The 23,212-nt window shown below is 45.5% G+C and overlaps 1 protein-coding gene across 7 annotated transcripts in view; it reads left to right on the top strand.

The window, feature by feature from the left end:
• The window catches only part of ush2a (Usher syndrome 2A (autosomal recessive, mild)), a 1,354,742-nt gene that overhangs the window by 743,592 nt on the left and 587,938 nt on the right, over positions 1-23,212 (top strand). Inside the window, exon 39 of one of the 7 annotated variants that reach the window (XM_038811735.1) lies at positions 3,548-5,637. The exons of the other annotated variants lie outside the window; for them this stretch is intronic. Coding sequence (XP_038667663.1) covers positions 3,548-3,789 — 242 coding nt within the window. The 3' untranslated portion in view covers positions 3,790-5,637. Of the gene's footprint in view, positions 1-3,547; positions 5,638-23,212 lie in introns of those variants that run through there. 7 annotated transcript variants of the gene reach the window in all.

The raw sequence follows: 23,212 nt of genomic DNA, 5'->3' as shown, positions 1-23,212 counted from the left end.
ACTCGTAGCCCCCCAAAGCCCCTTCACCCGGAGGGTGACCAAAACCCACCCGCCGGCAGTCTGCTCGCATTCCACCCTGTACCACAGACCAGCACCCTTACTGCCTACCATGGCCGGTGCCCTGCCCACGAAGGCCACCAGTTGTCCAACCCCTGAGCTGCATGCGTCTGACTGGCTAACACTGTGCGCTTGCGGTGTCTCCCCAACCCCCTCCCCAAGAAGAAGGTGGTGCATAACCTCAAAGAGAGAGAGCAGACTGGAGGGGAACCACCGGATCTGCGGCCTCTCACCATCGCAGAGCAGTAGGCACTGAACCTGGTTGGTGGATTCGGAGAGAGGACAGTCGCTGAGGCAAAGGTCGGCTTTGGGCAACAAAGTGAGCACCCGCTAAGTTGCGGTGTCCCCAAGGCGTGTGACATGGACCCCACTCCAGCTCCCCCAAACCACCCCCACACCAACCGCTACACCACCCCATCACCACCCCACACAACCCACACACCACCCCCTCAGCACCACCACACCATCTCCCCTCCCCTACATCATCCCCCCCTCACCACCCACCACCACAACTGGTGATCCAATCATGTGTCATGTCTTGTGTCTTGCAGGATCGCCTGCTAAAAAGGCCGGCTTTCTGCTGTTCCCCACCTTCAATCCCAACCACAAGCAGATTCCAGCAATGAAGCAGTAACGGACAGTGGCGTGAGCCCCCAAATGTCGGCCCGAGACATCCTGGAGCACTAGTCTGGGGATGACACCGACTTTCCATCACAGCTGTCTCCAACACTCTGCACCATCCCAGAGACACTCGCTTTGGTTGGCATGTTAGTGAAGAGGATCTTGGCGCACTAACTGGTCCACACCACACACATGCAGCAGTACATCAGGTGTAGTCAGGAACCCCCGAGGTGGTGGACGGTTGGAGGGCGGTGCGATCCTATGGACTAGCTGCCATCCAGATAGGTCTCAGGCATCTGGAAAGGACTGTCCCATCGATAATGGAGATGCAGACACAGAGCCAGAGACTACATGAGGGGCTGTATCCAGCATCTGCAAGTTCAGTTGGAGGAGTTTAACTGCCTGCAGGGGAAGGAAACGGCGTCGACCATGCATGCCACCCAGGCCAACACCAGACTTGTGGTGTCCGCAGTGGAGGCCTTGGGGAAAAGTTATCGGTCATGGATAAGTATGTCCAAGGCCTGGGGCACTCTGTGCGGGAGGTGGCCGAGGCACAGAACAGAACTGCCCTACCAGCGGCTGCTATGTACCAGTGCTATCTGAACATTGCAGTGGCGGGCGGTGCTCCAGAGCTTGACGCAGACATAACTGGTTATGGCTGAGGGCATCGATGGCATTGCCCCGAAACTGACTGACCTGAGCCAGTCCCAGAGGGAGGTGGCACAGTCACTGACTGATGTGGCACTTTCCAGAGGGAGGTGGCCCAGTCCCTCTGCTCCATGGCCGCAAGCATGGATGCCCTAGTTGAGACGAGAGCGGGCCTCCAGAACTGGCAGCGCCAGGTGGTGGTGCAGTCCCAGGGGATAGCTCCGCTCGCTCTCCCCCACACCCTCCACGCACATGGGGTAGCCCCGAGGGCCACCCCGCACTCTGTACCCACCTCTGCCACCCCAATGGTTCAGGGGACTGTGTGATGGAATGGTCAGCTTACATGCAGGGATCACCAGGCAGACGGTGGAAAGTGCTACATCAGTCAGTGACTGTGCCACCTCCCTCTGGGACTGGCTCAGGTCAGTCAGTTTCGGGGCAATGCCATCGATGCCCTCAGCCATAACCAGTTATGTCTGCGTCAAGCTCTGGAGCACCACCCGCCACTGCAATGTTCAGATAGCACTGGTACATAGCAGCCGCTGGTAGGGCAGTTCTGTTCTGTGCCTCGGGCAGGAGTCAAACATCAAACGATGCGGATCACCAGAGCTCATCCAGAGTGTGTCGCCATCATCCTCCATCCCATGGACCAGACCAGCTATTACTGCCTACCTAGGGCACGCACCCTGTAGTGAGGCAGGTAGAAATGATGGAGGGGTTTCGGGGGGTGGGATGGTGTGCAGGGAGGGTGGTCATGGGAGAGGGTGGATGGCCATGTGGGGGGGGGGGGGGAGCTATGGTTATGGGGGTGGGATCAGATGTTCATGCCATTGGTCAGGCCCTCTAGCTGGTGGATCTGGAGGCAATTAGAGCGTCCTGTGTGCGTGGCCCTGGCGCACAGGTTGTGCGGCCTCCTGTGCCTGCTGAGGCAGCATGCCCAGCCCATTCTGGTTATTCTCCGCATCCTCCTTATCAAGCGATGCCTGGTGTTCATCCCCCGCCTCCGGAACTTCACTACTCTGTTGAGTGACGTTGTGGAGGACGCAACAGGGAACCACAATGTGGCAGGACCCTCCTAGCGCTATACTGGAGGGCCCCTCCAGAGCATTTCAGGCACTTTCAGGATGTCGATGCACTGCTTGATCATGCCCCTGGTCACTGCATGGGCATCATTGTAGCGGATGTTTGCGCCGGTCTGGGGCCTCTGGATACCCGTCATCAGCCATAACCGCAGCGGAGAACCCCTGTCACCCAAAAGCCAACTCCTCAACTGGAGGTGCACCTCAAAGGTGTCAAGAGCCGTCGAGTGTGCCAGGATGAACGGGTCATGCACATTGCCCGGGTATCGGGCACAGACATGCAGCTCATGGTCACACACCAGTTGCGCTTTCATCGAGTGGAAACCCTTTAAGTTTGCAGGTTAGGTGGATTGGACAAGCTAAATTGTCACTTAGTGTCCAAAAGGTTTGGTGGGGTAACGGGGTTAGGGCCTGGATAGGGTGCTCTTTCGGAGGGTCGGTGCTGACTTGATAGGCTGAATGGCCTCCTTCTGCACTGTTGGGATTCTTTTTCTATGAAAAGAAACATACAACTCTTAATCCATTTTAACATTAGCAGGACATTATAAAACAGATTTGGCTCTGGTTGGAACCCCTTCAGACTCTTGCTGAATATCTTCAAATAGCTGCTTCAGCCTCTTCTTTGTCTTCTCTGCTTTAAAACATTATTACTCTTTTCATTTAACCTACTTGGAAAGAATTTTGATTTCAGAGTTAGGCAAATCAGAACTAAGCTCTTCTCTCTCTCACAGCTTCTCAAACTCATTGCCTTCCTGCCTTTCTGAGCTCCACCCAGCAATGACCTCATCTCCCCAAGCTGAAATAAACTAATTATCTCTAAAGGCTGTAAAGCACATTAACGCCCCAGGGAATTCCCTAGGTAAACCACAGTCCATTAGCCTAGACTAAAAAACATATTCCTTCGTCAATTTTATCTGCTATTCCCTGGAAGAAAAACAAAAACCTTTTTAAAACACACTATACACCCAGGCTTTTAACCCTTAACCTTCCCAATGCACATAATCAAATATTCTTAAAGCCTTCCAGTCATCAAAATTGCCATATTCTCAGCTTGCACACAATGCCAGCTATTAAATTATAATAGGCATAATCCCCAAAGAGAATGCACTACATTTATTGATTTACTTCCCTCTCTGTTGCAGGGCAAGGTGGTCCAAAACCAGAGGCAGCAATGGAGGATAGATGGGGGACAAAGAGGATTGCACGTCCTCAGCTAATGGAGGAGATGGTGCTCACTATCATTGAAGGAACCGTAACTGAAGTAGCAGTTTGGCAAAATAAATCCTTCGTTGGCACTCTAATAACAGGCACTACAGGGCCAAATTTCATAGCCAATAAATTTTCAATATTTTCCCAGAAGTTAGTGAAGCTCGATCACCAATGAGAGTCAGCGGGCAGACTTTGTACGGCCTATGCATCTTCATGATTGTGGGGTGCAACCCAGTTCTAAAGGGGCTCATGGCTGCCCACTCGGCAAGGAGCCTCATGTGAGGCTAGCACCCATTAAAGCTAAGCTACACTTAAAGGGAGGCGCACCCCAGCTGTAGCAGGTGCTGGAAATGAATGAGATAACTTTTTCAACAGGAAGAGACCAGAGCAGTGGTGCAACAGGCCAGAGAGAGAGAAAAAATATGAAAGACTTGCATTTATATAGTACCTTTCATAACCACAGGAAGCCCCAATGGGCTTTCCAGTCAATGAAGTGTAGTCACTGTTGTGCGTAAGAACACAGCAGCCAATCTGTACATGGCATGTTTTCACAAACAGCAATGTGCCAATGACCAACAATTTCAGATTTTCTGATATCGATTGAGGGGTAAATATTGCTGCCAGCATAGTGAGAAATCACCAACACGATGATCTCTACATGGTCACACAGCAACAGCATGCTCAGGAAATAGCACCCTTTGTAGTTCTGGTGCATATCCCCCATAGAGATATAGCACTGCATAGCCACCTGAATTCAATCAATGGTTTTCTGCATCATCAAGAACCCATTATCCTGGCAAAGTGACAAGCCCAAATCTCCTGCTTGTGTCAGCCTGCGGAGAAGACAATGAAGCCCCTCTCCTTGAGTTCAGGGCCTTGGTGCTCTCTTGCAGACAGCAATGCACAGCCAAGTGTAACATGGCAATGCCACCAGCTGCAAGCTGGTGTAGAAATTGAGAATCACACTAATGCTGGCAGCCACGTGGCAGGCATTATCCTGCTCTGAAGCTGCAGATTCGATTTGAGAATGCGGCACAGTTCTGTGACCACCTGCTTTGTGAATCGTAGCTGCCTCGGAGAAGTGTTCTCTGAAGACCGTAACTGAATATGACCTTCTGTTGAGAGCCCTCTTCCTCCTCACCCTGTGAACAGCTTCTCCTCTTTGTTGTCTCTGGTCCACCTGCATGTTATGCTGCAGCCCATGAGGAATTGCAACTATAGCCCCATGACTGAGAGCAGGTTTCTGCTCGGGGGCTTTTAAAATCCATACCAGTCATTCCAAAGATCTATCACCACTTCCTTCTGACTGAAAGAATTTTCTCCAACTACGTGGTACGCAGTTCTTCCCCTTGTAGTAAAGAAATCAAAACACCTCACCTAAAAGTTACACGGTGATTCCTGTAAATAGTCCTAGTGGGTGGCAGGGAGGAGTCCCTTGTGCAACTGAACGCATGTTCCACTGTGTGTGCTTGAGCGGCGTAAAGCTGTGTGTTAGCAGGACCTATGTGATCCAGAATGGTGAGCTGTGTGCTGTACATGCTGAGTGATGTCGTCATCTGCCCACTCTGCATGCTTCCAGTGCACGCATGGGACGCTCGTGCTATAGCCTTCCTGAAATAGTGACCAGCACAGTGCAATGGAATGCCTTGTTCAGAAATAAACATATCAAACCTAGACTAAGTACTAAATAGTTGTTCTCCTGCTCCGTTTCGTCAGTTCTCTTTCCTCCATCTTCCTTCTCTTCTGAATGAATTGACTGTTTTCTGAGCATGTTTCCAAGGATAATAGGCGCCCTCCTGAATGGCTGTTCTTTATGTGAAAGCTTTAATGTTGCGTTTTGCTTACTTAAATGACCAAAGGTGCCATTGGAAGTGGGCAAATCCTGTACTCAACCCAAAATCCAAATTTGGATTTCTGGCAAAGATCATAGTACTGTTTGGGAATTCTGGTTATTTTCCTCTCCGCAATCCCTTAATACAGTAAAATGATAACTGCCTAAAGGACAGCATGGTAGCCCAGTAGTTAGCACAGTTGCTTCACAGCTCCAGGGTCCCAAGTTCGATTCCCGCCTTGGATCACTGTCTGTGCGGAGTCTGCACATTCTCCCTGTGTCTGCATGGGTTTCCTCCGGGTGCTCTGGTTTCCTCCCACAGTCCAAAAATGTGCAGGCTAGGTGGATTGGCCACGCTAAATTACACATAGTATCCAAAAAAAAAGTTAGGTGGGGTTACTGAGTTACGGGGATAGGGTGGAGGTACGTGCTTAGGTAGGGTGCTCTTTCCAAGGGCCCGGTGCAAACTCGATGGGCCGAATGGCCTCCTTCTGCACTGTACATTCTATGATAAGTTCTATGATAAAGCTATGAGAAAGGGGAGAATGGGATCAAAGGCTATGGGGAGAAAGCAGGATTAGGCTATTGAGTCGGATGATCAGCCATGATCATGATGAATGGTGGAGCAGGCTCGAAGGGCCAAAATACCTCCTCCTGCTCCTGCCTTCTATGTATGTATCTACGTAAAAGTATTAAACTAAAAATGCAAGCTTATTATGCATGCAACTTTGTTGATTAGTGTTCTCAGAATGGATAATTTTATTAGATTTTGATATAAATTCTATTGTAATCTACTAATGGTTAAGCCTTCATATACTTCATTAAACAATGCCACAAAAGTCAACACCTGATAATTTCACTAATATTGGCCCTGAATTTGCAATCAGCAGCAACAAACAATGCTCATTATTCATCACACTTACAGATTATCATATACTTATTGTTGGCATTTTCACAGCAATCTGTAACCATCAGGAATCTGAGACAGCATGATGTCCTCTCAAGGGAACTTGGGACCTGTGTGAATGGGATAACAGCCAATCTTCAGTCTTCAGCCAATCAGATTGAAGAATTCTTACGGAAATATGCGGAGCCTAAACTGAGGAAGGCCAGTTAGAATATTTAGTTCAATATAAAACCATGTACAGAAGAGAGGGAAAGTAATGGGTTTAAGAGAGAAAGAGACAGACAGACTTAGAAAAAAAAAGTCTAAAAATCTCTCACAATTATTAAAATCTGAAAGAATGAGAGTTTACTCTTGCAAAAATAAATTTTCAGTGCTGAAGATTTTGTTTGGTAAAAATTCAGACTCACTATACTGTTAAAATTTAACTATAATTGAATAGACTCACCCTAACTTTTTTCTAGCATGTTTAATCAGTATGTTGTGGGTAAGCACAACTACTTTATGCCTTACATGTATAAGGATGCTGAATATGTCGGTGTGGTACCAGTACAGTCAAGCTTGTGGAGAAGCAGGGAAAATCAGACAGCAAATTCCTGATTTCCACATTTAACTGCACATGTATGGATGCCAAAGATTTCAGTTCAATGTATTTCATAATAACTGTAAGGCCATATAATCTCACTGTTTTCCTGGTACAAAATATGGGCCAATATTTTATGACTTGTAGCACTGGAAGATTAAATGTGCAGCTATCAATAAATTCAGATATATGAGGTAATGTGTGAAATCAGGATGCAAATTAAAATGGTATCATTAACAGTTGCAAAATGTGCAGTAACTTGGTGACAAGAAACCTGAATTTTGCTGAAAAAAGATACATGTTGCCAAAGCTTTTCACCTTGCACTCATCAGAACAAATGCAAGAATGCTAAATTTCAAGTGATCAGAACCATATATTCTGCGACGAACAACGTATATTTTTAGGTTGACTTTACATATGTATATATAATAAGCGCGATCTAATGGAAAAGTTTCTAAGTGTGGTAGTGACCGGGAACAACCTGGTGTTTCCTGACAGCTAACCCGGTGAGGTCGTCACCAGTGTTTAACGTTAATTAGAGCACTTAATGATGCCCCATGGGCTTCACGCCGCAAAAGACTGTCTCACCAGCTGATTCACCTGAACCACCCTCGGCAGTTTCCCGCTAACTACGAGGAGGAGCGGCTCTTAAACTGATCCCGCAGAGCAAACCCCAGACAGCAAGCAGCCATGCCACCGCGCAGAATGGCCCCACAATTCAGAGATGTGGGCGTGGCCAGATTGTTGAACATGGCGGAGTCCAGACGGGATATCCTGTTCCCCCAAGGGAATCAGACGATCAGCCACAGGGCAGCCAGTGCCATCTGAGAGCCAGCGGCCGTCAACGCGGGGAATGTCACTTGGAGGGCCACCATCCAGTGCCACATCTGGTTCAATGGTGCCCTTTAGGGAAGGAAATCTGCCATCCTTACCTGGTCTTGCCGACATTGTGAAAGCAGATCCACAGCAATGTCGTTGACACTCAAATGCCCTCTGAAATGACCTCGCAAGCCACTCAATTGAAGGCCTACCAGCGCCCACATACATGAATGAATTTTTAAAAAAGTACTGGGACACATGACACTGTTGTCCTTTAAAGGCATATTATAACAACTTATAGCAAGGGCAAATTAGCCTAATATGAACAACCGAATGAACATTTGATTTGATCAGCCAATCACTGGGATGTGTAGCTTATGTACTTGGCATTATATTGACAATGAAATTAGCATACGGCATTAGTCCAAAATGATGTGCTGCCTACCACACATTTGAACAATGTCATGTATGAATTTTACTACCGGTGCGCTGCTGGGTTTGTAGGCTATATATCCCAGCAATTGGCAGATCAAATCAAAACAAACAGAATGTTCCTTCGGTTAATAGGCATAGTACAGAGTGTACCAAGCCAACCCGCACTTGCAAAACTCAAAACAAAATGTCTATTATTAGATGTGTTTCTGTGACTGAGCAACATTAACTGAACAATCTTGAGTGCCCTAATAACTACACTAACAACAAATTTAAGATAACCAGTCGAGCTCATAATATGGCTCATTAATGCTTGCTGGAAACAACATCATACGTTCATATGCAGGACCCGATCTCTGCAAACAAAAGGGATATGCTCAAGCCTTAGGCCTTTTTTTAATTACCTGGGGGTTTGGGCAATCTAGAAATTCTCATTGCTTTCTGCATGGCAATGCCTCAGCCAATTAGGATTAATTTACCAATCAATCAGTACTCTTATATAGTATTGTTGTGATCATTTGAAAGTTGGCATTCTTGCATTTGTTCTGACAAGTCCAAGATGAAAAGTTTCAGCATAATTTCTCTCTTTTTGGCAATATTCAAGTTACAATATGAATAAATGATATGCACATAACTAGGATGCTGAATTTGCAGCATACTTATTTCTTTATAAACATTGGATTTTTCATTTTCTCCTCTACCTTTCTTACTTAAAAGCATTGACTCTAAGTTGCATGTATTGTTCAAAAGGTACTGCCTGCCCACCTGTACCTCGGCCAAGTTGCAATTCTTAACACTGCGCTTACTGAATGAGTATTAGAAGGCTACTCAATTTTGGGGGCACTTTGGAGACAAATTAATCTAAGCTCACTTGACATGCATACATGAGCCTTTTCAATTAGGGTTGATGCATAAAAAGCGTGTGCAGGAGCCCTTGCTGATTTTTCCCTTCTTAATCCCAGGGTGCGGAGCTAATTAATGTCTTCAAATGTGCCCTGGCTGAGATAAATTAAAACGGATTAGCAATTAAACCTTGAAATTTCCTGGTCTGTAAGACTAGCCTCATACAGGCTTAACCAGCTGAGCCATGAGGAAAGTCCAATTTTTCAAATTTCAATGTACCATTCAGGAGTGGCGTTTTTTCAATATGCAATACAAGTAATTGAATAATTTTAATCTATAAATTATGAAATCTCCAAATTGTTCACTGCCAGCCCAAGGTTTCCCATTCATTATGAATCCTGAATGGATGTAACAGAGTGAGTGCTGTTACATCTGAGGAAGATACTGCTGGACTAAAGAATACAACAAATACAAGTAAATGTGCAGAAAGGTTGTTTAATTTTGCAATGTTGGTTCACAGTACAGTTTTACTTCACTGTCAAATTGCAGTCTTATCATAAACCATAAACGTACTGCACTTTGCAGTATCTTTATAAATACACAAATGGGCCGCTGCTATTCAACCATTCATAAGGGTGGTAAGAAATTGCATCAAAATTGCAACAGTGAAGTGAGTCATTCGGCATCACCAGGTACTGGCACATCTTTGACCGCTTTTGAATAGGAGTCCTTAAACAAGCATTCGACTCCTCATTAGCAAGTACAAAGTTCTGATGATTGTTTAAGATGGTTAGCAAGATCGTCTGAGCTATGGACCAAATGCTAGAAAGTGGGATTTAGGCTGGGTGGCTCGTTTCTAGCTGGCACAAACAAGTGGCCTCCTTCTGTGCTTCAAACGTTCTATGATTCTATGAAACGGCATTGGACATGTTTCAGGCACAGATAGGGTATAGAATATATCTCTGAACAGTTGAACCTTTTCTTCCCATTTCATACCCAAGAAATAGGTGTGATGAGATCCAATTTGGTCCTCTTCATTCGGATTTCAAAATAAATAGTTTTTAAAAAACTTGCTGAGAATAATTCTGAAAACTGAATATAACTGCTGAACGTGACCAGAACTCAGACAAAATTTCTGTAAATGGGCAAGTTCAGCAGAATGAAAGGATTTGAAATTTTGAATTCCACGACTTAGGGGCTGGTTTAACTCACTGGGCTAAATCGCTGGCTTTTAAAGCAGACCAAGCAGGCCAGCAGCACTGTTCAATTCCCGTACCAGCCTCACCGGACAGGCGCCGGAATGTGGCGACTCGGGGCTTTTCACAGTAACTTCATTGAAGCCTAGTCGTGACAATAAGCGATTTTCATTTAATTCATTAGGCCATCCACTTAATTAATGGACAGGGAAAGCATATTAACTGCACCACTCTGGAGGTCTGTGATTTATGATTATGCTCACTATGGTATATTCAAATTATTAGCCAATTTTGGCTAAGTTTGTAATGGTTAAATTGGATCAAGAAACGGCATAGTCTGTCTATTGTGTATGTCACAGATTGTATCATACCAGGAGATTCTGGGCCAACTTGAGAGTTGGATTTTAAATGATAGAAATGAGGTTGAAAGTATCATCTTTAAATTGGACAAAACAAAGCAGAGGCATAAACAATTCCAGAATACCTACAACGACCTTTGCCAAGTTTTATGGACAAGTTCTCAAGATGAGACGCTTCTTTTCTTTTGAAGCTGAGTATATAATCTGATAAAGATCAAAATAACTGCAGTATCATCTTCAATTTCAACACACAGAAAAAGTAATGGTTATAAAGTAACTCAAAATTGCTTTACAGAATTTTATAGGTTAGCTTGCTAGATGATAACCTTTATTTTTGAAGTTACGCTTGGTTGAATAAAACAATCAATACAACATTTAAAGTATCAACACATCTGTTGATGATTTGACTGGAAAACATGGATTTGACAATTATGTTGGTATTTCCGTGTTGCTGTGCATTGCTGTCAATGAGAGTGGTCAAGGATTCTGTGACAGATAAAGGCTATGAGAATGGCCAGGGGATTTGGGAACTTTATTGCTTTTACTGTGTCTTCGGGCATAATGCTGGTGAAATGAAAAGGATGCAATATGCCCTGTAAACCTGCTGGGAATTAACCCAGGAACTACATTGGGATGATGCCTTCCAATGCTAAACCCACTGAAGGCACGTAATTTGCATGGAACTAGTAGTGCTATAGATGCAACATCTGCACTCAAATAGCTCCTCCCAAACTTCCTGGGTAAGAGGGCCATTTCAGTTTCATTTTCCATAAGTATATGTTCTTCAGGAATAAAAAATGCTTCCCTGGACAGCCCCACCACACCCTTGTTTAGTACACCTACTGAAACCAGCATAATATGTTGAGTCACAATTTTTAATCCTCAAAAAACCCAAGAACATTGCTTAGGAACCTGTCATTAGTGAACTAATAGCTATTTCTAGATTTATATTGTTTGATTTATTCTATTTTTTAATGTAAATTTAGAGTACCCAATTATTTTTTTCCAATTAAGGGACAATTTAGCATGGCCAATCCACCTACTCTGCACATCTTTTTTGGGTCATGGGGATTGTTTGATTTATTCTGTAATAGTCAATGTAGGAATCCCAATCAGGAGTTTATTTTGTGAATATATTCCAACAATAATATAACCCACAAGGCGACTCCACAAATGCAGTTCCAAATTTACACAATTTAAACATACCGTACGAAAGTCGTAGCAAAGGAGAAGCCACTACCCTCATTCCTCCAGTATGTTAACTCTTCTTTGACATCATTTATTTCAATGCCTATCACTTCACCTCAGTTTGCTCCTAACATGTTTTAACCCTGTGAGTTAAGAACCTCTTTATATCGATTTTAAAACAATTCTCCATTAATTTATGTAAATGTCCTCCAGTTACACACATGATAAGATCAGAAAGGAAGGAAAGCTAGCTGGTCCATATCTGGCATATCTGTCCAAAGTGGCTGTGAAGTCTCCCCAGTGCAATATCTAATTGCATCTTTAATTATTCCAAGGTTTCTGTCTCCACTGCTCGATTTAGTAATCTACCCACATGTTGATCACTGTTTGTGTGCAGAACATTCTGATATCAAATAAAATTTAGATCTGTTTTTGTGAGTTTTGAACTGTGACGCTATGTCCGAATTACATAATTTAAGTTAAAGTAATTTCCTAATTAACTTTTTCCACACTATTTACTGTTTTATCACCTCTCATGTGTCTCCATGAAAGTCTGAAATGCCCAATAACAGCTCCTAACGTAAGAGCTTAAATGTGTGACTCTTTCTGCACTGTTTTCAATGCTTAAATGCCCTCCTTATGCTTCTGCGATGTATTATTCACCCAGAACTAAATTGCCTATGCACCCAAGTCCTGGGGTGGATTTGAACCCGTAATTTTCCAACTCAAAGGCAAAAAGCACTATCAAATAAGCCAAGTTGACAATACATATTCATACATTCATCATGGTCATTTTGGCTACAGGTAGTACAGTGCCCCAGCTACAAAGGCACAGAATTGTGCCTTAACTGTAATCGAGAAAAGTCTTTCTCAGAATTGACCTTTACAAAAAAGCTGGTGCATCTCTTTAATTGTAGTAGGTAATTTGATGTATTCTTCTCTACCAGTGTGACATTTCAGGTTCCCACACTACTCTCTTTATAAGCTCTCTGAGTGAAATTGTCTAATTAGCACCAAATCATAGGTAGTTTTGTGCTGTGGATTTATGTCTGCTGGGAGCCAGATTGATGTGCCTGACACTCATTTCAATTAGTACCTTTAAAAGTCTTTAAAAAGGAGACTTCCTTCCTATTTTTCCAGATTTTAGAAGTCAAACAATAGTATTCTAACCTAATGCACCATTCCCCTTAGGATTACATAAAAGGCAATGCATCCAGCATCATAATAATTTTCAATTAACTCCTTGAAAGATTTAGTCTCACCTTGTCTATTCTACATCTTATCTAAATACTACTAATTATCCTATATGTTGTGACAGTTTTAGCGATGTAGCAATAAGTAATATTGTTAAACATTTATCTAAGTCCATTTGGCATCTTTAACTTGTCCAAATTTCTTGTAAAATTAAAAGGAACTGGAGGAGTGCAAGCAGACTGGTAAAAGGTGGATTTCTAGCAATATTCTGCCATTCCATTAGATAGAGTGAAGACTGGACAGTTCCTCACAGAAGCTGCTACCAGGCTTTTACTGGCTGTCTCGAGGAGGGGCAAGATTTGCCAGGTCATTCTTTTGTCTTCTAACAAGGGAATTGTATATGCATTGGGGATAATTGAATAGAGAATGATAAAAAAATTAACAAAGTATTTTGTTTTTAAGCCTCCTGTTCTCCTCAGATGACTCCCTGTTATCCTCTGTCTTCGCTATATTCAAATACAATGACAAAGATTGCATCTGCTCCCTTTATCACACACTGTCCAGGGAATAAAGTAGGGCTGGACAAGTACTGCTCCTCAAGCTGATACTTCCACAGAATCAAAATTTCACATTATCACTATTGTTGTTAGTGATATGATTTTTGTTCAAGAAAGGAAAGTTTATTTTCAGATACTTTCACAGAATTGCGAGGTCAGCAATTCAACTGCAAAACATGCTGAGAAAATGCATCTTTAAAAAGTGAAATGTCCCAATATTGATACAGCGTAAACATTCCTGATTCTAATTTTTATCTGTTGGCAGACTGAACTGACCCTATATAAAGGCTGGCATGTCCCTCTTACTTGTATTGTACACTTTGAAATATTATGTTATGAGGCACTTGTAAGATTATGAGGTGTGCGAGTGATGATCAATTTAAAAAGTAGCAACATTTTGGTCGAGCCCATGACAGAACAGCAGATTCAGCCAAGGTAGCAAGGTGAATAATGCAACAGCCATGTACTCTTGTGTTTAATCTTGCATTGTTTTTGTGCAGCAAATTTTTTGCTTGACTGTAATTCATGTCATCTTCAGTTGTCAGAATGTCCCTCACATCATCAAAATAGTATTAAATGTTATAAGCTGAGCAGCAAAAGAACTTTCAGAAGTCAGAACCCATTTATAGCAGTGCTTGTAGAAAATGGATTCTGTTCTCTACAGAATTTTCTTTCACTTCTTTCCACTGAGAAGTTTACTGATTTCTCCCAGTGGAATCGGCTGGAATTTATCGGTTCATGGTTGGCAGTCACAGATTAAGGTAAATGTCGATCTGTAATGACCCTCTACATGTTAGTATTGCAGTAAAGCTGGGCTTTTATGTCAAAGATATCGGAGAGGGAGCTATTACACATGACAGGGGTGATCAAGGGACTCCAGACCAAGGCAAGCATTATTAAATATTGACTACTTCTGTGATTTATGTAGAGCTTGAGGAAAAAAGTGACTTTTTAACCATTATATATTCTTCAGCATGGAAAACCATTCATTTATCTGATAGTGGAAATAAACTAAGTGTTTTGTTTTCATTTAAAACATTGGCATTGCAAATTCCTTGATGTTTGGTAATGTTTTGCTGTTTATAACATAATAACAGGATGACTGTTTCTTTTTATTTATATAGACGCTGTGAGGTAAAAGTATGCCTTGAATACATTATACAAATGTTGTCATTAATTATTTCTGATTCAGTCCTTTATTTTTGCATGAACCCTTATGCACTCGGTGAATGGCCATTAACGAATTTGGGTTGTTTTTACATTGAGTGATTCCACACAACACTTTGCATTGCCATCATTTGAAAACACACATACACCTCCAGCAATAAAAGCCCCAAAATACATCCGCATGTCAAATAACTTATTCCGATAGGTTTACAGAATCATTTGCACTGAAACATTATATTTTCCAGTGCAATAACATTTGACAACATGGACTTTTTTGTGCATGATTTGCTCTGGCCTGCTACAGCATTCTAGGAAAATAAATAAAATACAATAGTGCCGTTAATGCAGGGGTTAAACTACGCCAATTCATTACATTGAACAAAACAATTTATTGCATTCATATAAATTAGTTTTACAACATGCTTTGATTGTTCTTGGGTCAGCTTTTCCAAGTTGAAATCAATAGGAGTGCAAGTGGTCTAATCAGTCCTTTTTTTTATTACAGATTCTAGCGCCAGATCTGCACAGTAACATTCAACTATTCCCCTTTTGATTCGTTCATGAACAATCCCTCCTAAATTCTTGCTGACTAGGGCAGCACAGTGGCCTAGTGGTTAGCACAACCGCCTCACGGCGCTGAGGTCCCAGGTTCGATCCCGGTTCTGGGTCACTGTCCGTGTGGAGTTTGCACATTCTCCACGTGTCTGCGTGGGTTTCGCCCCCACAACCCAAAAATGTGCAGAGTAGGTGGATTGGCCACACTAAATTGCCCCTTAATTGGAAAAAATAATTGGGTAATCTAAATTTATTTTAAAAATAAAAAAAAATTCTTGCTGACTGCCATTACTTGCCAATGACACATTGAAATCATAATGCAGAAGAAGGCCGAATAGGCCATTCAGCCCAACCAATTCATTTATACCCCACACAAGCAACTCTCCTAATTTTGTATGCCCCACCTGTCCTCTTTCATCCCTTCAACCTCCTAGACAATGCATTTTTAAACTTGGCAGAGCTGCTTCAATCATGAACTCTGGAGCACATTTCATAGATTTCTTTGTTCTGGATCCTTCAATCACTGCTAACGTTACAAGGATTAAGACTGAGGTTCAAAAGTTGTATGAAGGGAGACCTCTCGAGCTTTACTTTGTATAGACTTCAGTTGAAAGATACCTCAAAATGGCTTCATACCCTTGGCCACATTAGATTTTGGAAACTTCTGGTTGTTCAGTAAAATGGAAGACATATTTAAATTTAACATGTTGCAAGAGTGATTAGATTGCTTTTGTTACTTTTCAAAGTCCAGGATATTCACAAATGTGCAATTTGTTAGATCAGATTTCAGGTTGTTGTAACAACTTATTACCTATGTGCAATAGCTGATTTCAGTATTTTAAAACAAATTATTTTTTGTATCCAAACCAAAACCAGACAATTTTTCTATTTAGTTGTTGTTTAAAGAGTTCCTGTTTGACAGATAATGCATGCTTAACCAATTAAGTAATTATTTACTTAGGATTAGAAAATGCCTCTTTCCCTGATGGGTCACAGGCAATTATTGAGTATTGGTATATTAAAGTTTGCTTCTGCTTTACTGTGCTCTGCGGGACCACTAATGCTGTCATTGGTATCAGTAGCACAGGGATACTGGAAAGGTAATGAAGAAACCAGTGTATATAGTTTTCCATAATGGCAGCTTGAAGTGCTTCATGCACCAGTTACATGCTAAGTAAAATGTAAGCTCCAATGGGGACCTCTTCCCTTTCGTTCCACCCTGGCTTCTAAACATACAAAATTTTTTAATTCTTGGCTATTCTGGCAGGCTCCCCATGTGGGGAGTCCTCGTTACCATAGGAGAGATTGGTACTTCTTTAAAGGCAAGTACACCATAGTAGATACAGGGGTCTCTTTGGAAGGCTAGGCACTGAAAATGTTTTGGACCATATGATCTAAACATGTAAAGTTGATTTCGCAAAGAGAGGTTGCATGTGGATGAAAATGAAGTATTGCTTCTCAGCTGCCACCGATCTGAATAGTAACATGGCATTTTGTAGGATCCCTGAGCATGTAGACATGTGAATTGGCATGGGTGTCTGCTCTGTCTATTTAAATGAAATGACCTCCACTAACTCTACATCTCCAGACTGAACAATGCTGGGTGTCACTGTTGATAACAATCCCAGTGTAGTTACTGAGATAGTAGCCAGAGCATGTTCAAACACCTGCCATTTTTAATGTTTCTGTTTTCAGATCAGTAATCTTTTGCCATATTGTTGTTACTGGGTAAAGCACATTTAAAACACCATCATCCGGGGGGTGGCCTGGCTCGCGAACGGGGCCCACCGATCTGTGGGCGGGCCTGTGCTGTGGAGGCACTCTTTCCCTCCGCGCCAGCCTGTGTAAAGCTCTGCCACGGCTGGCGCAGAGAAAAAACCCCTGTGCATGCGCAGGAATCACGGCAGCGGTTCTGGGAACACACTGCCGCTCCTGCGCATGCGCCAACTTGGGCCGGCCGGTGGAGGCCCTTCGGCGCCGGTTGGCATGGCGCCAACCACTCCAGCGCCGGCCTAGCCCCCGAAGGTGCGGAGGATTCCGCACCTTCCGGATGGCCCAACTCCAGAGTGGTTCACGCCACTCTTTGGCGCCGGTACGGCCCGCCCGCTGGATACCGAAGAATCCCGGCCCAGATGTTGGAAGTCAAAACTGATAATACACCAAATACTGTAACTCTTATTGAAGACCAAATAAGTTAAAGAAGAACATGCATATGCATTACAGGGACCATTTTCCAGTGTTCGTGACCACCTAAAAAACAAGTGTGAGAGAGACCAATTTAGCTTCCAAACTGTTGCCAAAGATCTTTTCGCATTTTGTTTTCTCTCTGTGCTGGAGCACCAAACTTAGAGTGATGTGCAGTAAGCACTTATTGTAAACCAACGTTTTGAAATTAAACAAAATGTTAATACATGTACCCTGACATCCTCGCTGGATGGACATACTTCCTGGAACACATAAGGGGTGAAATTAATTCCCTGATCCAATTGTTACGATTATCCCGAAACTGCAGTAAGGTTCAGAATTGCACCTGGATTAAACAGCAATGTGGAATTGAGTGGAGGATTTATTGTGGATTTATGGCTTTCCCACAACCTGACATCTCTTGCAGAATTCTGCTGAGGCCAGAAAAAATTGCCTGTTTATTCAGATCTAATTCTTAAGGGCAGCCACATGTTCAGGCATTGGAATGGCAATTTGCAGGATTCCCTTCAGTACCCTGGGGGCACTACATTCTAGTGTGACACTGGCTCTTCATTCATTCAATTTACCTGCCCAGTTTGGGATTGGGCCACAACACAGCCTGGGGAGATTTGCGCCACTGGCAGTTTAGGGATAATCCCTTCATAAATTTAAGATAAATGGTGGAAGATATAGAGGGGATGTCAGAGGTAGGTTCTTTACCCAGAGAGTAGTGGGGGCATGGAATGCACTGCCTGTGGTAGTAGTTGAGTCGGAAAATTTATGGACCTTCAAGCGGCTATTGGATAGGTACTTGGATTAGGGTAGAATAAGGGAGTGTAGGTTAACTTCTTAAGGGCAGCACGGTAGCATTGTGGATAGCACAATTGCTTCACAGCTCCAGGGTCCCAAGTTCGATTTCGACTTGGGTCACTGTCTGTGTGGAGTCTGCACATCCTCCCCGTGACTGCGTGGGTTTCCTCCGGGTACTCCGGTTTCCTCCCACAGTCCAAAGATGTGCAGGTTGGGTGGATTGGCCATGAAAAATTGTCCAAAATTCTATGATTAACCTAGGACAAAAGTTCGGCGCAACATCGTGGGCCGAAGGGCCTGTTCTGTGCTGTATTTCTCTATATTTCTATATCTATAATAATAATAATCTTTATTGTCACAAGTAGGCTTACATTAATACTGCAATGAAGTTACTGTGAAAAGCCCCTCACCACCACATTCCGGCGTCTGTTCGGGTACACAGAGGGAGAATTCACATTGTCCAAATTACCTAACAACATGTCTTAAGGGATATGTGGGAGGAAACCGGAGCACCCGGAGGAAATCCACGCAGACACAGGGAGAATGTGCAGACTCCGCACGGACAGTGGCACAAGCCAGGATTCGAACCTGGGACCCAGGAGCTGTGAAGCAACAGTGTTGACCACTGTGCTACTGTGCCACCCGTAAGCCAGTAATTGGCTCAGAGATTCAGTCACATTGTAAGTGCACCCAATAGAAAGGAATGGACATGCATCATCCTTCAGTCCCATTGATTAATACCTTGGAAATCACAGAAATTTATGGGGAACTGTCAGGTTTGCTTCCACGTTAAAAATTGAGTGGCTTCTGTATCCCTGAACAGTACGATAGACTTGCCCATTTCCTTAGAGAAGTATAGAGATGCTTTTCCTTGGAGGACAAAACTCAGTGACCTTTCAGGGATTTTGTTTGGTTCTACCAGGCATGGGTTGGTGCTTATAGAGGTGTCAGTTTCTGCTGGTAGGGCCACAGTATGATTTGCTACACCAAGAACAGGGGTATCCCTCTCAGGGTTGCATTGGTGGATCCCTATCAAGCTGTGAGGCCTCTCCCTGAGCTTCCAGCGGTTTGACATTGTGTGTCTTGCCTTACTACCATGGGGATACGCAGGTCTCCAGGTGTCAGTCCTGCTCCCTGTGCCTTCTCTTCTTGCTCTTGGGGGAATTATTGCACTCCTATTTCTCGGTGCTTCATCATGGCTGCCCCACCTTCCTTGGTTTTCTCATTTTCTGTAGTTTCCACATTGCTGATGATTATTACAAACGGGTTTTGCCCATGTTCCCAGGTCTATGTGTGAGCTTGTCACCATCAGCGAGGGTTGCAGTATTCAAGGCTGTTAAAAACCTCTGCTCTTCCATATGAGTCTTAAGGCTGTGAGGGAGGCAATGTTTGAAGTCCTTTTAAATTGTCTCTCTTAATCCATGGTAAGTGTAGTCAATTTAGAGTGCTGCATCCACCGGTTGAATAGAAGTTGATTAATTTTTTCAAATTCCAGGAAGGGTTGAGTGTCTTTTTGCAAAAGTTCCTGGGTGGGATTCTCCATTTCAGAGACGAAGGGCCAATTTCTCTGATTCTGGGGCTAAGTGCGGAGAATCTGTGGCGTTTACGTAGAACAAATCAGCAGCCACACCACCTAAAACACCCGGCCTCCACAAAATAAACAGCTGGAGAATGGCCAGCTCCATGGCCGCACATGCGGATGGCGACGACCTGCAGCGGTCGCGCCATCCCCACCAGTCCCCCCAGCCCTCACGGAAGCCCCCCGGCCAGCAGCATGGCTCCCACCCGACTGTGGCGGCGCTGGACACAGTCTGCAGCCACCACCCTGGGTTCCCGTATGGCTGAGACCATGAGTGAACCACACCATCGGGAACTCGCCCCCCATACACCAACCCATATATAAAGGACACAGCACACATGATCTTCCTCTTTCCAGTGGAGTCACTCAGTGAGTACAGACACAGGGTTGATTCAGCATCACACCCACCACGTGGTTTGTAGCAGACTGGTTTGTCAGTCTGAGTAGCTATAGAAGGATTAACAGTACTGCCGAATACAAGTAGGAAAATTGTAAATAGTTCAATAAACGTGTTGAAGTTATCTCCACATCTGAACCTTCCTTTGTCAGAGTGAACATCAAGGAAGCAGCTTATGCTACGCCAAGAGCATAACAAGACACCGCCCTAAGTGTTGATTCTGGGACTGAATCGGTAAATGTCTACAACTACTAAGTGGCTAACTACCAGTCCGGATCAATTCATGATCTGTTCATAAGCTATCACCAGTGTCGTGTGGAACTTGAGAGATTCCAATGACAAACGGTGTCCAATTCAACAGAGTCACTCAAGAGGCTGATAAGCTGCAGCCGCATATAAACACTCCATTCCCCACACGCAATCATTCCAGCCAACAAGATGGCAGCACTAAGAGCAGCACCCTGATTCACGTATGCAGAGCTGGAGACACTGCTGGATGCTGTGGAGGGGAGGCGGGCCACCCTGTCCCCCAGAGTGTCCACCATCATTGCACCAATCCAGACGGTATATCAGGGGTGGAGGTAGCCTGCTATCGTAGCCTGCTACGATTCCCATCATGTGATCTGGTTCTCCTTTTGCGGCAGTCCTCTTGAGCAACCAGTCCTGGAAGGGCTCGGCAGTTGCACAGGGTTTCCCAGGTGGCATGGTGCCACCCTGTTCTGCCCACTGGCCATCGGGTGCTCCAGGGACAAGACGGGGGAGTCTGAGGTGCTGTGGTGGTCCGGCACCCGTCTTGTGGGGGTCACCGGCACGGATCCCATTACATTCTCCTCTCTTGGCATGCCTGATGGCCCGCAGGCTACCCCTTGAGATGGGGATGCAGCCGGAGCAAGCTCCGGGGGCTCACCTGCGCCCTGCGCTGTCAGTCCTGGAGGCCCTCTATCATCTCGACTAGGATCTCCATGCTCAAGGCCATGGAGCATAGAGACTGGGCCACCTCCCTCTGGGACTGTGCTAGGTCCCTCTGGAAGTGGCTCAGGTCAGTCTATAGCTGGGCAATGCCATTGACGCTGCAGCCAGGATCCATTGTGACTGGGCCAAGCTCTGGAGCGCCGCTGCAATGTTCAGGTGATTCTGGTACATACCTGCATGTGCAGGCCAGCCCTATACTGTGCCTCGGTCACCACTCGCAGAGTGCCCCAGGTCTTGGTTATCCTGACCTATGGCCGATATCATCGAACCAAGGCCTCCAGCGTAGCTGCCACCTGTGCGATGTTGGCCTGGGTAGCACACATGGTTGGCACCACCTCCAACCCAGGCGGTTGAACTCATCCAACTACACCTGCAGGTGCTGGATGTTTGCTGACAACCCCTTACGTAGTCCCCAGCTCTGTGCCTGTGTCACCATCATCAATGAGACCGCTATTTTCAGAAGCCTGAGACCTGTCTGGATGGCAGCTAGTCCCTGGGGTTGGACCGCCCTCTGACCTTCCACCCTCTCTGGGATTCCCATCTCCACCTGAGGTACTGTAGCATGTGTGTGGTGCGCACCAGATAGTGTCCCATGAGCCTCTTCACTAAAGTGCCCAACCGAGGTGAGTGTCTCAGGGATGGTGGAGGGTGTTGGAGACAGCTGTCACGAGAAATCGGTGTCAACATCATACTTGAGCTCTGGGGTTTCCCGGGTCTCGGACATATGGGTCCGCTCCATATCAGTGTCATTATCGTTGCTTGGCACACAGGGGGCGTGGTTCTGACTTTTGCTGTGGCTGCGGGCGGGATATGCCAAAAGGACCCACCCCATCACCTGCAGCTCCTGCAAGACACAAGACAAGACGCATGATTAAACCGCTGGCCGGGGGTTATTGGGGTTGGTGGGGGTGGTATGAGGGTGGTGTGGTATGGGGGTGAAGGTGGTGTGGGGGTGGTGTGGGGATGTGGGAGTGAGGGTAGTGTAGGGACGAGGGTGGTAAGGGGGTGGTGTGAGGGTAGTTTTGGGGTGGGCATTGACACACGTGGCACGGAAAACTGCAAGTCAATGGGATCTCACTTCCTTGCCCGAGGCCGATCTTCACCCCGGCGACTTCCCTTTCCTCGGGCCCGTCGACCACAGCCAGGACTCGCTGCTCTGCCATGGTAAAGGACCACAGGTCCGGCCATCCCCCTCCAATCTTTTTCCGCTCCCTGCGGTTATGAGTAGCCTTCGTCTGGGGAGCGGCAGGGCTGGTATGGGTGCCGGCATGTGGTGCAGGGTGGGGATTCAGCCCCTGCTGGGTTGGGGGGGTGATGGGGTAATGGGTGTGTGGGATGGGGCATGGTGCCAGGGTGACAGTACTGCCTACTCACCCTGGCTTCCCTGAGGAGTTTGTGCAGTTCTTTATGACACTGCAGGCTGTTCCAGACCTGTTGGTGGAGGCCTCTTGCGAATGCCAGTGACTTGCAGCCTCTTTCCGGGGCCGGGGTACAGGGTGGCCCGCCTCTCCTCCGCGGTGTCCACGAGCCTGGTGTCCGTGAATCTCAGGACCATTCTCCTTGCTGCCATCTTGTTGGCTGGGATGGTGTGTGTGGGGAGTGATGTGTGTATATGCGGCTGCAGCTTGTCAGTCTGCTGAGTGTCAATCCCGAATCTGGCGAATCCGGCACCGTTTCTCATTGGAATCGATTGTGTTCCACATGGGGCCAGTGCTAACCCCTTAGCAGTCGCTGAATTGGTCCAGATGTGCCGCCAGTTTTGCTATTATGGAAATCCACGAATCCTGGGAGCGATTCTCCCAGCCCCATACTGGGCCAGAGAATCGGTCCGATTCTCCAAGGTGCGGAGAATCGGCGCCATTTGCCTGGCGAGTTTGGCGCGGCGCCGGTCGCGGGCCGCTGTACTTGGCCGGGCCAAGTGGCCGCGCAGAAAAAGCAGAGTCCCGCCTGCACCGTCCACACCTGGTCGCTGCCGGTGAGACCTCTGCATGAAGGGTCAGGGGGTGAACTGTGGGTGGGGGGGGGGGG

The sequence above is a fragment of the Scyliorhinus canicula genome, chromosome 1 (genome assembly GCF_902713615.1).
Source record: "Scyliorhinus canicula chromosome 1, sScyCan1.1, whole genome shotgun sequence".
In the NCBI taxonomy this organism is placed as follows: Eukaryota; Metazoa; Chordata; class Chondrichthyes; order Carcharhiniformes; family Scyliorhinidae; genus Scyliorhinus; species Scyliorhinus canicula.
This window is presented reverse-complemented; position numbering and strand designations above follow the sequence as displayed.